Source organism: Vipera berus, assembly GCF_964194415.1.
Source record: "Vipera berus genome assembly, chromosome: 2".
In the NCBI taxonomy this organism is placed as follows: Eukaryota; Metazoa; Chordata; class Lepidosauria; order Squamata; family Viperidae; genus Vipera; species Vipera berus.
This window is the reverse complement of record NC_138203.1, coordinates 280,314,251-280,328,502: the sequence shown is the minus strand read 5'-3', so window position 1 is coordinate 280,328,502 and position 14,252 is coordinate 280,314,251. Positions and strand designations below refer to the sequence as shown.

Genomic DNA, 14,252 nt, shown 5'->3' with positions numbered 1-14,252 from the left:
TAATCCTGTTACCAAAGACAGGAACAAGGCAAGAGAAGCTAGGACAATCCCCAAATTTTCTTGATAGGATAGGAATGTTTTGATCTTAGGTATACAGTAATCTCTTTTGAGGTTTGGATGCTGATCATCTGGGCATTTGGTGCATTTTTCAGCATCTGGAAAGAACAAGAGCAACATCTTCCATAAAGCACAGTCTTCCCTCTGATGCATAGTTGGAGTGAAATGAGTAATGATGTGAGTGAGTGTGCATGGAGAAAGATATGCAGAAATGGTTAGGAATTTAAGCAGTGTGACAAAGAAGAACAAGTGCAAAAGTAAAAGAGAATTTCTGCCACACATTTGCAGGAGGAACAGTGTCTGTTTTTAGAGGCTGTATTAGTTGCATCCCATATTGCAAGAACTACCTTTTAAAGATGAAATCCAAAGCATCTGCAGCTCTTCTACCAATGTCCCCAGGAGGGACGGACATTGGGACCCACTATACTGCACTAGCTCTAGCACAAGAAGGAATAAAAGATTGTACTCAAGGCTGCAGCTCTGAAACTTTTCAGAAGGAAGATATTTCTCAATTAACTCAGTTGCTGGTCTTCATGTTTAAGTTGGTGGTTAGTTAAGATGTTTTAATAAATTCAGCTTTGCCAATGTCAATTCCACACTCTTGTATTGATCAAGGAGATGGCCAAGTCTTCAGTCTGGATAGCAGACTCCCACAGCACTGGCCACGCCAGCTCCAGCCCCGGGGGTCAGCCTGCCGCCAACTCCCCTCACACCCGTGACCGCAGCAGCGCCACCAGCTCCGCCACCCGCCTCCTGCGCCCGCCAAGATGAGAGTTCCGGCACCTTTTTTTTTTTTTTTAGAAAAAAAGCCCTGTAAAAATAGTATATACAAAATATAGTATATTGTATAAATTATATGTTGCATGTATGTGTGTATGTCTATGTGTATGTACATGTGTGTGTTTGTGTGTGTGCGTATTGCATGGGTCAGAAGGAGACACTGAGAAGATATCTACAGACCCCTCACATCCTGGACACAAACTGTTTCAATTCCTTCCCTCAGGATGGGGCTATAGGGTGTTATATGCCAAGACAACTGGATACAGGAACAGGGTTTTTTCCCCCTCATGCCATCATTCTGCTGAATATGTAATTCTCACAGATTTGTCTAATGTGTATGCATATCAACCCACAGAGTACAGTTGTAGTATTATTATTTTCCCCTTTATTATCTTCTTTATTTCTCTTCAAATTCCTTCTGTTTCTGATTATGTTTGGCCAAATAAAGTATTCAGTTCTCTCTATTTATAGTTCTTAAAAGCCAGACTTAAAAATGTATATCAAGACTCCACATTTTAAAAGATGTCAGAGACTCTTTCCCAAAGTCTATTCCTTTCCTCTGGCATCACCCACCTTCCATGGTGGAGATGGTTCCTTCTGCACAAGGATGACAGTCGTAGCAGCAGATGGGTCTCCCTTCCTGAGGCACTTTCATGAATCCAGGATGACATGTTTCCACACACCTGGAAGGAGGCAGGTCCTGAAGAGAGAGAGAAAAAATGCCCCCAAAATGAACTTAGTTTCAGAAACATGGCAAAGCAACAAGGGTTAGGGAACTCCAGGTAAAGATTTTAATTTCACTAACTAGATGCCAAGAGGAAATGTGAGATTCATTAGATTGAACAGCATATTCCTTCTCTCTTTCTCTTCCCTTATAAAATTTCATATGCACTATAAATGTAGACTTTAATTTTAAATTTAGATATTAATCTGATCCAGAAAATGTTGGGTGGATTCTGTGTTTTGGCTAAGTAACCACATTATTTGCATGCCTGGCTGATTTTACCTCACTTTCCATAAACTCAGTGAATATTTTCTATGAAAATTGAAGACTATATCATTTGAGGCAACCTGTAAAGTGCAAGTTTGCACTCTTGAGAACCTGATCAGTTCTTATAAGAACTCAAAGGGTTTGAATGAAAATCCCCAACAACACCAAAAGTGCAATCCTGTTTTGCTGCCTTTGAAGTAATAAAATAAATATTAATTTCATGTTATTTAGCATTTTCACCTGTGCGATACTCTTCTGGTCAATGGTAAATTTCAAGTCCTTGGATGCCAGTTTTTCTAGACTCCCAGATTTCACTCTCTTGACAGATTTGTTCAGGAAAAGAACCCAGTTGACAATGTCCAGGTCAGCTGTCAGATCTCCTTTCTCATTCAAATATACTCCTTCTATGGAATTATTGTGAAACTGAGAACTTTGAAGGAAGGAGTGAAACTAGAATGGAAAAGAGGAGATTAGAAATGAAATCAGACACTCTTTGAAAAGATTCCTTGGTTTAGGATAAAAGGAATCTGAATATTTTTCTCAGTGTGTTCAAGAACAAGGTTCTATTTAAGTTTCCAACTTTGTTAGGAGAATGTCAGTTAGGATAGGGGTGACATGATAGCAGTCCTCCAATATTTGAAGGGCTGTTAAGGAGAAGAGGTGGTCAACCTTTTCTCCAAAGCACCGAAGGGCAAGACAAGAACTAACAGATGGAAACTTATCAAAGAGAGACACAGCCTAGAACTAAAGAGAAAATTCATGAAAGTAACAAACATTAATCCAGGGGTCCCCAACTGCTGATCCGTGGACCAGCACCAGTCTGCAGAACGCCAGAAACTGGGCCATGCAAGCAAACAAAGCCTCATCTATGGGATCCATGCAGCATGATCTGTGGGAAACCCTTTCTCCATGGAACCTGTCCCTGGTGCCCAAAAAGTTGGGGGCCACTGCATTGATTAGTGGAATGGGTTGCCTCCAGAAGTTGGGGTGCTCCACTATAAGAGGTTTTTAAGAAGAGATTGGGCAGCCATTTGTGTGGAATGGTATAGGGTCTCTGCTTGAGCAGGGGGACGGATTTGAAGATCTCCAAGGTCCATTCCAACTCATTTATTTTGTTATTGTCTTATATGGCTTTTTCCCCCCTTGTGGTCCAAGTCTTGTTTTCTTTCTGTCCTTTCCTACCATGGAGCAATGCATAAAGTGAATGACTTCTTCAGACTGTGTCCACGGGAAGTGCAATCAGAGACTGCCCCATCCCATGAGGAGGGATGGAATAAAATTTTCTGTGATATGGCTGTACTCCTTCCTTAGAGAGAGAAGTCTCAACAAAGAAAAACATGGACATAGTGTAATATTTTGGCCAGGAAAACTGTCATTAAAAGATAGTTTAATCAATGAAATAAAAAGGATGGCTAAACAACCAAGATATCAAAGAATTCACTTTAAAAATCCAAAGGAAATCTATTGCAAATACAAGGATTAGAGAAATGTAAATGAAAATCGATTTAGCTTGGATTTCAGAATACTTATTCTTCAGAATAAGTAACCAAGGCATCCACAAAACTGATTCTCATCTGCAGGGCCAACATGTCTAAGGAAGAGAAATACCTGCCAAGCCTTCAGTGTTGGACCTTCTACCTTCATACCTGTCTTCCTCATTGATCTCTTTGATCTGGAGAGTGAAGCTGAGTTTAAGACCTTTCCTACAGCCCAGATGGTGCTGTAAATGATGTAGCTGTCCAGAGCCTGGATTCGATCCGCATCCTCTTTCCCGAAAGGCTCCAGTTCTTCTCTCTGTCTGCACCGTCTCCAGATTTTCACTGAAAAGTCATCCTTAGTGGATGAACATGCAAAGGTTTTCTTCAAAAATGTAACTATGGATTTGACAAAGGGAATAGAAGCAACATAGTTTGCCCATTTCATTTTCTGTATCATAAAGGAAAAAATGGCACTAAGGTATTTAAAGGAGAATTGATCAAACATCAAATCAGGACTGAGATCCCAATGAGCTGTAGTAATCCAGACTTTGTTATCAACTTGTTCCTTGAATCCGTGAAGTATTGTTTGAACAATCATAATTCCAAACAAAAATGAACTAATCTCTGGACCATAAACAAAGACATTGACTTCTCTCCAGTTGTAATATTTGTCATTCATTACGGGTATAGTATGACTATGAAGTGGAAAGGATTGGTATATAACTGTACAAATACCATTTCTTAACATCAAAGAAGACAACGTCCTCATGAATCTCTCCCCTTGGTCATTTTCTGGAGCAATGATACCAACCAAGGTCCACCTAAAATACAGGAGGAGCTTGACAATCCCCGGGTACTGGATTCCTTCAGCTGGGAACATTGGGTAGAAGAAAGGAAAGCGAGTTTTATCCCTCAGAATCTTGGAAGCAAAATTGCAGCTGATCTGAAACAAATGGAAGATGGTCGTAGTTGAAATTTAACAAACAAAATGGATTTCCTGCCATTTCCATAATATAATTCTGCTTTCATTTGTGGTAGAGCACCTCTGACTGAAAAATTGTGTGAATGAAGATTGTTTCCCCAATAAAGACATACCTGAGGGATTTTATAGATGCCCAACATGTTTGAAATCTGGATAGAGATGCCAGTCTCAGCGCCTTCCAGAACAACCACTGTGTTTCTCTGCCTTCCACATCTGTAGTTGGGAACATTAGCTTCCCCATCTGAAAGCAGGTCCAGCAAAGGATCTGAAGTCATTTCTACCTTATAGAAGTTTTCATAGATATTATAACCCAGGGTGAGGTTAAGCAACAGAGGATTATTGTGGTTGATGTCCTCAGTGGTTAAAATGTAGGGTACAAATTTCCAATAAAGTTTGGGTGATTTTCTGCAGGTACCAACATATCAGTGAGAATAACATTTAACTTTTCTTCCATAATTATATTTCAATCCAGTCAATCACAATTATTCTTTCCAACAATTTGTGATATTCCAAAATATTACCATAGAAAAAGAGCCAAAACAACATAAAATGTTGGACTATAGTTTTAAAAAGCACTCACTCAACTGGGTACACTAACATGACTTTGATTGCATGCATTTATCTTCAAGCATTTTATTCAATATTTGACAAACTCTGCAGTCTTCATAAAATGGGCAATATCCCCAGACAGATACAAGAACATATTTATTATTAGTGCTTGTATGTTCCAGATAGACTGAATATTTTTGAAATTGGATCCTGAGTGGATGACATTCAGAAGCTGGTAAAGACCAGTTTCTTTTGGATGGATATTCAGGGTTTGTTTGGGGGAGAGGGGGTTGGGTTTTGTTGCTGTTGCTGCTGATGTTGTTTCTTGCGTTGTTTATTATTATTTTTTCCTGTTTTCAATTTTTTTGGTTGCATAAACTGAAGCATATAGTCAAGATTAGTACCACTGCAGTTTTGGATATGGCTAGTCTAGAGAAAAGGGACGCGGTGGCTCAGTAGGTTAGGATGCTGAGCTTGTCGATCAGAAGGTCGGCAGTTTGGCGGGTCGAATCCCGAGTGCCGCGTAACAGAGTGAGCGCCTTTTACTTGTCCCAGCTTCTGCCAACCTAGCAGTTCGAAAGCACGTAAAAATGCAAGTAGAAAAATAGGGACCACTACGGTGGGAAGGTAACAGTGTTCCGTGCGCCTTTGGCGTCTAGTCATGCCGGCCACATGACCACGGAGATGTCCTCGGACAAGCGCTGGCTCTTCGGCTTTGAAACGGAGATGAGCACCGGCCCCTAGAGTCGGAAACGACTAGCACACATGTGCGGGGGAACCTTTACCTTTTAGTCTAGAGAAAAGAAGTACTAGCAGTGACATAAAAGCAGTGTTCCAGTATTTGAGGGACCATCACAAAGAAAGGGATCAGCCTATCCTCCAAAGCACCTGAAGGCAGGACAAGAAACAATGGATGGAAACTAAAGAAGGACAGTAGCAGCATAGAACTAAGGAGGATTTACTTCTTAACAGTGAGAACAATTAACCAGTGGGATAGCTTGCCTTCCCGAAATTGTGGGTGCTTCACCGCTGAAGGTTTTTAAGAAGAGATTGGACAGCTATTTGTCTGAAATGGTATAGGGTCTCCTATTTGAGCAGGGGATTGGACTAGAAGGCATCTAAAGTCCCTTCCAGTTCTGTTTTGTTATAATAAATGAAAGGATGTCATTCTGTTCATCTATATGCACACACTAGCGCTGTTCATAGGATGTAGATGGGGGAAATTATTTTGATTTCCTAGGTTCTGATATTGGGGCAGCTCAAAATGAACTTCATCTCCTTTCTTATGCAATAGGGACCCCAAAGTAGAATCAAAAAACAGAGTTAACAAAACAGCAGAACAAAGGGAGACCACTTTGTGTTTTTAAAGGGCTGGAACTATAGACATTCTTTGGAAATAGAATGTTGTGCAGGAAGATTGACTTACGCATCGAATTTTATTGACGGACTTCTATTGAAACTTAATGAACGAAATGTAGCAATCGTTGTAGCAATTATGCCACTAATGAAGAAATCTCCCAGCTTATAATGATTCTCTGGGTCGACTTTACTCTGCTCCAGAGTCAGGAGGCATTTGGCTTTGAACATCCCACCATCTGTCTTTGGCCACAGAAGCAGCACAAATAGAAGGAGCAGCAACATGTCTTGTGTTACTGACTGAGCCTTCTCTGTGGTGTCTGCTATTTAACAAAGAATGAGATGAAGAGAAAATGAAATGAAAACCTCTTCCAAGACAGAGGCTTCAGATCCAGTCAGAGTCCAGCCAGAGGAGATAATCAAAGTTCCTGCTTGACCTAAAATGACTGCCAGATTCTCTTTCTGTCTCAATGGACATTTATTCAGCCAGCATTTCTGACATAGATTCCACCCAACATTGTTTTTGAGAGTGAAATTGGTATCAAAACATTTTCTGACATGTTTGTGTTAAATTTTCTGAAAGTTTGTAGAATGTCTCCAGGGACTTAACATAAAGACAACAAATAAATCACTATGATTTATATAATTTCAAGACATAGAATTGTCAATTCTCTGAACCCTTCCATGAACACAAAAGGGTCCAAAAGCAGAATTCACAGATGTGGCTTCAAACTTTGAAGATGAGCCTTTGAGATTAGAGTATTTGGCCCCAAATATTTGCAAAAAAATACTTTTAGAAAACCCAGGATCAATAGACACTTTTAGCATGGGCATGAAGAGTATCATCATAATGTGGACTTATTTAGATTTTTCCCCCCTAGGGGACGTTTCTAAAAGGGATGCAGATTGGAAAGAGACAACTCAACACAGCCAACTCACCAGGGTCATCTCACTGTGGGACAACTCACCATTGCCAATTTGCCACGAGACTACTCACTCCGAGACAATTCAACAATTTAATTTAATTATTTAAAATGATTTAAAAATATTTTAATTTTTGTCATTCACATTTCATTTTATCCCTCCTTTGGCATCCTTTCTTTAGTGATTTTATTCTACTTTCTTTGATATCAGTGAATTGTCCCGTGGTGAATTGGCCATGGCGAGTTGGCCATAGCAAGGTGTCATAGACCCATGCAGATAATTGTGAATCCCATTCAGAGATGAGCAATTAATCCCTGTATGGAGAAATGTGGGGTAGCAAAAGAGTAATTTCCTATGGTTTTTATTCATCTTTACTATGGTTCCTGTCAAATCCAACAAAATCCTGAGTATGTTTTTTGGTCAATATGAATCTAATCAAGTGCAATTCACCTGTGACTCTTTTCCTGCTTTACTTGGCTTGTGAAACTGAACCGACTTTATACTTATATTTATTTTGTAAATAGAGCACTTATTATTCAAACATGACGTGTCAACCTGGAAACCTCTGCCACAATGATTTAAAATTCAGGTTCATACAGAAATATACTCAGACTCACAGAAAGAATCTTATTTTAATGAACACATGGTAGTTGAAGAAAATGATTTTTTATTAGTTTATTAGCATTAATGTATTAAATACTGTTTCTTAGAATAGTAACTAATATTTTGATATACGTTCTACCTCAAGTCGAGAAGACTCGAGGCTGATTCTTGGAAAGAAATCCACTATAAATTAGATGGTTGCCAATTAGAACACAGTATATAGAATCATGGGGCTGGAAAAGACCTCAAAGTTCTTCTAGTCAAATCGCTTGGTCAATCCCTGTTAAATGGTTGTCCAGTCTATTTTAAAAAACCTCTGGTAATGGAGCACCCACAACCCCAGGAGGCAAGCTATTCCATAGATTAATTGTTCTCACTATCAGAAAATGATTTCTTACTTCTAAGTTGGATCTTTCTGGCGGGCTTGGGACAGGGGCTGCTCCTCTGTCCTAGTCCTTTTAGACCTCTCAGCAGCTTTTGATACCATCGACCATGGTATCCTGCTGCGACGTCTCAGGGGGTTAGGAGTGGGAGGCACAGTCCTTCTGTTAGTGATGACTTACAATGCCCTACATGGCATGGGTCCGGATTACCTATGGCAACACCTGCGACCGGCGTCAACTTCCCTCCGTCCAGTGCGCTCCCACAGAGAGGGCCTCCTCAGGGTGCCTCCGATCAAAGAATGTCGATTGGTGGCCCCCAGGGGCAGAGCGTTCTCTGTGGGCGCGCCAGACATATGGAACCGCTTGCCGGTTGAGCTCCGGACGGCCCCCGACCTTCGCTCCTTCCGGCGCGATCTAAAAACGTATCTATTTGAGCAGTCCGACCTGGTCTGATGGGTTAGGGTTGGGGTTTTAAATACATCTTAATTATTGTTTTAACCTTGGGCATTTATTTAATCGCTCTTAACTTTTGTATCCTGTTTTTGTATTTATTGCCCTGTACACCGCCCTGAGTCCTTCGGGAGAAGGGCGGTATAAAAATATAATTAAATAAATAAATAAATAAATAAAAGGCTTCCACCCATGACTTCTTGTCCTGTCCTCTGGTGCTTTGGAGAATAATAATAATAATAATAAGTTGGAAGGTACGTTGGAGGTCATCTAGTCCAACCCCCTGCTAAGGCAGGAAACCCTATACCATTTCAGACAAATGGCTGTCCAGTCTCTTCTTAAAAACTTCCAGTGTTGGAGCATTCACCACTTCTGGAGGCAGGTTGTTCCACTGGTTAGTTGTTCTAACTGTCAGCAAGTTTCTCCTTAGTTCTAGGTTGCTTCTCTCCTTGACTAGTTTCCATCCATTGCTTCTTGTCCTGCTTTCAGGTGCTTTGGAGAATAGCTTGGCTCCCTCTTCTTTGTGGCAGCCCCTGAGATATTGGAACACTGCTATCATGTCACCCCTCACCCTTCTCTTCATTAAACTACACATACCCAGTTCCAGCAACCGTTCCCTGTATGTTTTAGCCTCCAGACCCCCAATCATCTTTATTGCTCTTCTCTGTACTCTTTCTAGAGTCTCAACATCTTTTTTACATCGTGGTGACCAAAACTGGATGCAGTATTCCAGGTGTGGCCTTACCAAGGCATTGTAAATAATCCTCTCTTCTGTGTTACAGCCCCTCAAGTGATGGCAGACAGTTATCATGTCCCTCCTAATCTTTTAATAATTTAGCCTTTATCATTTTTGTTGCTCTTCTCTGCATACTTTCTAGGGTCTTAGCTTTTTTAAAAAAAAATCTTGGTGACCAGAACTTTACACAGTATTGCAAGTGTGGCCTCACTGATGTAGTGGAGATCACCAATATGAGAGATGAGAAAAGGGACGGGACATTCCCTTTGTGGCAAGAGGCCAACTAGAGGTGAAAGCCATCTAACCAGACATTAGCAGGATGGTGACTGGTAGATTAAGGCTCTAACACTGTGACATAGGAAAGATGTATAGATTGGTGTACAGTATGTGAATTCTATAAAGTTGGGTGTCAAAGGCCCAATGGAATAGTGTTTGAATAGTGGACCTGGATGGTTAGATTTTTGAGGATTTGAAGGTTCCATGCTAGCTGAAATGCAGAGTGGGTTAATCTACCCGGGTAAGTGTGGGCAAGGATAATTATATCCCTTTAGTGTTGGGTAAGGGAGGTAAAATGGGGAGTATTGGGTGGGTTGTTATAGGCTAAGGTGCCCCTATCATCTAGTGGTGATCCGGAATTGTATCCTGTGTCCAGGTGGCTGAATTACTAGAGATCTTGGCCTCAAATGTCAATGCTTAATGCCAGGAGCCTTGGTGGAGCAGTGGGCTAATGCCTCCTTAAGTAACACCAGCTGCCTGCAATTAGTGCAGGTTCGCATCCCACCAGGCTCAAGGTTGACTCAGCCTTCCATCCTTCCGAGGTAGGTAAAATGAGGACCCAGATTGTTGGGGGCAATAAGCTGACTTTGTAATAATGCTGCTTGGGGGGGGCGAAAGCCCTAATAAGCAGGCATATACATAGAATGAAGGCTATTGCTAAGCACATTGATTTGTGCTTAGATTGTAAGCCGCCCTGAGTCTTCGGAGAAGGGCGGGATATAAATGGAACTTAAAAAAAACAGTTATGCTGCTCTACAGTAAATCTTATTAGTGGATGATGTAATGGACTCAGCATGTATAACTGAAATCAGGGGGGCAAAGATGATAATGTTACATTGTTTGGAAACTGAAGGGCAGCTTTAATCATTAGACCCTGTTATCTTACAAAATGGACCAGTTGGAAAACATTACCAGATAAATTAATTCACTTTCAGTGTAAACTACATTAATAGTTTCTTTCAAGTCTGATAAAATAATTTCCCTACCATTGTTTTTACCACCCCAAAATCCAGGTAGAGTCCCTTCTAAAACTCTTGTTCTGCCCACTGTCTCTTAACTAACTGCTACCACTATCAGTACATCTCCTGAGATCCAGTGTGTGGATCTGTGCAGTAAATACAAACTAAGGATTATACGGGTATAACAGCTGCCTGGCTGTCCGGTGCTACCCTTTCTCAGATTGCTGGAACTGGTTCCTGCTCGGGACCATCATAAAAGATTTGATAAGTATTCGGAGTTGATGGCTTCCTTGGCAACCATGGGCTTCTCTCAGGGAATATCAGGCCAGACTGTCAGGGTGTAATAAATTTTATGAACTGGAATATCCATAGCAACAAACCAGCCAATAAGAACTGTTTTGGATTAAGACACAGAATTGGCTGCGTGAGGCATGTGATCCAGCCTAGGTCTGGGCATGTCTTAGTCTATGTGTTTTTTCTGATCTCCAAGTTGTTGATGTTCCCCAGAGCTATATATATATATATATATAGGGACGCGGTGGCTCAGTGGGTTAGGACGCTGAGCTTGTCGATCAGAAGGTCGGCAGTTTGGCGGGTCGAATCCCGAGTGCCGCGTAACAGAGTGAGCGCCTGTTACTCGTCCCAGCTTCTGCCAACCTAGCAGTTCGAAAGCACGTAAAAATGCAAGTAGAAAAATAGGGACCACTCCGGTGGGAAGGTAACAGCGTTCCGTGCGCCTTTGGCGTCTAGTCATGCCGGCCACATGACCACGGAGACGTCCTCGGACAAACGCTGGCTCTTCGGCTATGAAACGGAGATGAGCACCGGCCCCTAGAGTCGGAAACGACTAGCACGCACCTTTACCTTTTATATATATATATATATATATATTAACAAACAAATGAACACTGGGATAGAATTAAAAACTAAAACAGTTTTTATTGCTGAAAAATCAAGCTTTCATTGGCCAACTGCCAACATCATCAGGATGGAGATGCTGGGGTGGGGAGATTCCGTTTATACTGTTGGTGTCTGCACTCTGCTCATGGAGCATGCTCAGATCTGTTTGTTGAGGTCTGCCGTATTTCTTTGAGTTGTCGCGCATCCGTTTTTGGGATGTATTTGTCTCTGGGTATCTGTTGTTAAAAGTGAATTGTTTATAGCTCCATGTGTTGTAGCCATAACCCTGGTCATTGTCCGTGTTGTCATGCCAGGGATCTTAAATGGTTGTTGCTCTTCTTCCTTGTGTTCGACATTGCAGAGTGGTTGTGTGCAGGTGCAACCTTGGATTTGATGCAATGAGGTAATTTGTGAATTCTTGCACTGTTTGTCTTCATGTCGCGCATGTCGTTGCTCTTCCCAATTTTTTAGTGCCTGGTATGCAGGGGGGAGGTCTATATGCCGGTTGATGGAGGAATGGTTTGAAAACCAGGCTTCCTTAAACAAGCGGCCGCCTTTAGTGTTGTCACTGGCAATTGCCTCAGTCCCTGCTAGATTAAAGGCATGGTTGTGTGTAGCCATGTGTGTCCACACCTGTGAACGTTGTTCTTGTCTTCTAATAGCAAGCTTGTGTTCATGCACCCTAGTCCTCAGTCGTTTTGCTGTCTCCCCAATGTAATTGCAATTGCAATTCTGGCATGATATCTTGTATACGACCGAGGCTTTTTCTTCATTGGGGAGTGGATCTTTAGGGCGCATGACGCAAGCTCGTAAGGTCCGATCAGGTCTGTGGGCAACACCGACTTTGTGAGGGGTTAGTATGCGCGCTGTGGCCTCGGATACACCGTGGATATAAGGCAGTGTTATCCGTGATGTTAAGGCGTTGTTACATTCATGGCGGGTAGGTTCACTTGGCCTACTGTATTGTCTATACAGTATATTTATTTATTTATTTATTTATTTATTTATTTATTTATTTATTTATTTATTTATTTAGATTTATATATCGCCCTTTTCCCGAGGGACTCAGGGCAGTTTACAGGGCAAATATATATATTATAGATACAGTTTTTCTAAACTATGCCTCCTGCTCATTTTGAATGTGTGCTTATTTTGGGGCTTATTTTTGCACTGGAAAGCTGTAAATCTCTAACACCGACACATGCAAGCAAACATATATTAGATTTCTTTATCTTAGAGCAGATGTCATAATCCAGAATTGAAGGGAATTTCCACCACCATGTTGCTATGGTGAGATCACACCCTGATTAAGTTGCACTCTGATTAAGTACAGAGCACCTTGGACCAGACTCTTTCCACTTACATTTGAACCACTTTGATGGAGTCCAGGACTCTCAAGCTCTCAAGCAGAAATTTCCCACCAATGTTGACCAAAGTGGAACTGGAGATGACTAGACAGGGCATCAGTGTTTTAATCACAGTCTGCTGAATTGACAGGCAAAGCATTAAAGTTTAAAGTTTATTATATTTGTATACCGCCCTTCTCCCGAAGGACTCAGGGCGGTGAACAGGGCACATATAAAATACAAAGTACAAAAGTTAAAAGAGAATTAAATATATAAGCCCAAGCTAAAACAATAAATAATAATATGAAAAACCGCAATAAAAACCCCAACACATCCCCCATCAGGCCAGGCCGGCTTGTTCAAATAAATGGGTCTTCAGATTGCGTCGGAAGGAGCGAAGGTCAGGCGCTGTCCGGAGCTCAACTGGCAACTGATTCCATAAGTCCGGGGCGCCCACAGAGAAGGCCCTCCCCCTGGGGGCCACCAGACAACATTCTCTGACCGGTAGCACCCTGAGGAGGCCCTCTCTGTGGGAACGCACAGGGCGGAGGGAAGTTGACGCCGGCAGCAGGTGATCCCCGAGGTACTCCGGACCCATGCCGTGTAGGGCCTTGAAAACCATTACAAAAACTTTGAATCTCACTCGGAAGACAACTGGTAGCCAATGCAGCTCGCGGAGCAAAGGTGTAACATGGGAGTATCGGGAGACTCCCAAGACAACTCTCGCGGCTGCATTCTGTACCAGTTGGAGCCTTCGAGTGGTCTTCAAGGGAAGCCCCATGTAGAGATCGTTGCAGTAGTCCAGACGAGAGGTCACGAGCGCATGAGTGACTGTACACAGGGCATCCTGGTCTAGATAGGGCCGCAACTGGCACACCAGGCGAACCTGGGCGAAGGCCCCCCTAGTCACCGCCACTATATGGTCTTCCAAAGTAAGCCGCGAATCTAGGAGGACTCCCAAGTTGTGAGCCCTATCTACGGGGGGGTAATAACTCACCTCCCCATGGAAAGAGGTGGAATATTCTGAATATCCCGGGATGCTGGTATGCACAGCCACTCAGTCTTGTCGGGGTTGAGTTGAAGTCTGTTCCTCCCCATCCAGACCCGAACCGCTTCCAGGCAATGGGACATCACGTCGAGGGCATCACTGGGGTGGTTTGGGGTCAAAATGAAAAGCTGGGTATCATCAGCATACTGATGATACCCAACTCCAAACCACGAATGATCTCGCCCAGCGGTTTCATGTAGATGTTGAACAGGAGAGGCGAGAGGACCGACCCCTGAGGAACTCCACAAACGAGAGACCTCGAGGTCGACCTCTGCCCCCCTGCCAACACTGACTGCGAACGTCCCAGGAGATAGGAGGAGAACCACTGAAAAACTGTGCCTCCCACTCCCAATCCCCTGAGACGCCGCAGCAGGATACCATGGTCGATGGTATCGAAAGCCGCTGAGAGGTCTAATAGGACTAGGACAGAGGAA

The 14,252-nt window shown here is 42.4% G+C and overlaps 1 protein-coding gene across 1 annotated transcript in view; it reads right to left on the bottom strand.

The window, feature by feature from the left end:
- Positions 1-14,252, bottom strand: part of LOC308663021 (vomeronasal type-2 receptor 26-like) — a gene marked incomplete at its 5' end in the record, with an annotated part of 262,313 nt that overhangs the window by 238,036 nt on the left and 10,025 nt on the right. Inside the window, 5 exons of the mRNA XM_081319165.1 lie at positions 1,411-1,537; positions 2,069-2,278; positions 3,437-3,661; positions 4,402-4,693; positions 6,264-6,436. Of these exons, the coding sequence (XP_081175291.1) occupies positions 1,411-1,537; positions 2,069-2,278; positions 3,437-3,661; positions 4,402-4,693; positions 6,264-6,436 (1,027 nt within the window). The remainder of the gene's footprint in view (positions 1-1,410; positions 1,538-2,068; positions 2,279-3,436; positions 3,662-4,401; positions 4,694-6,263; positions 6,437-14,252) is intronic.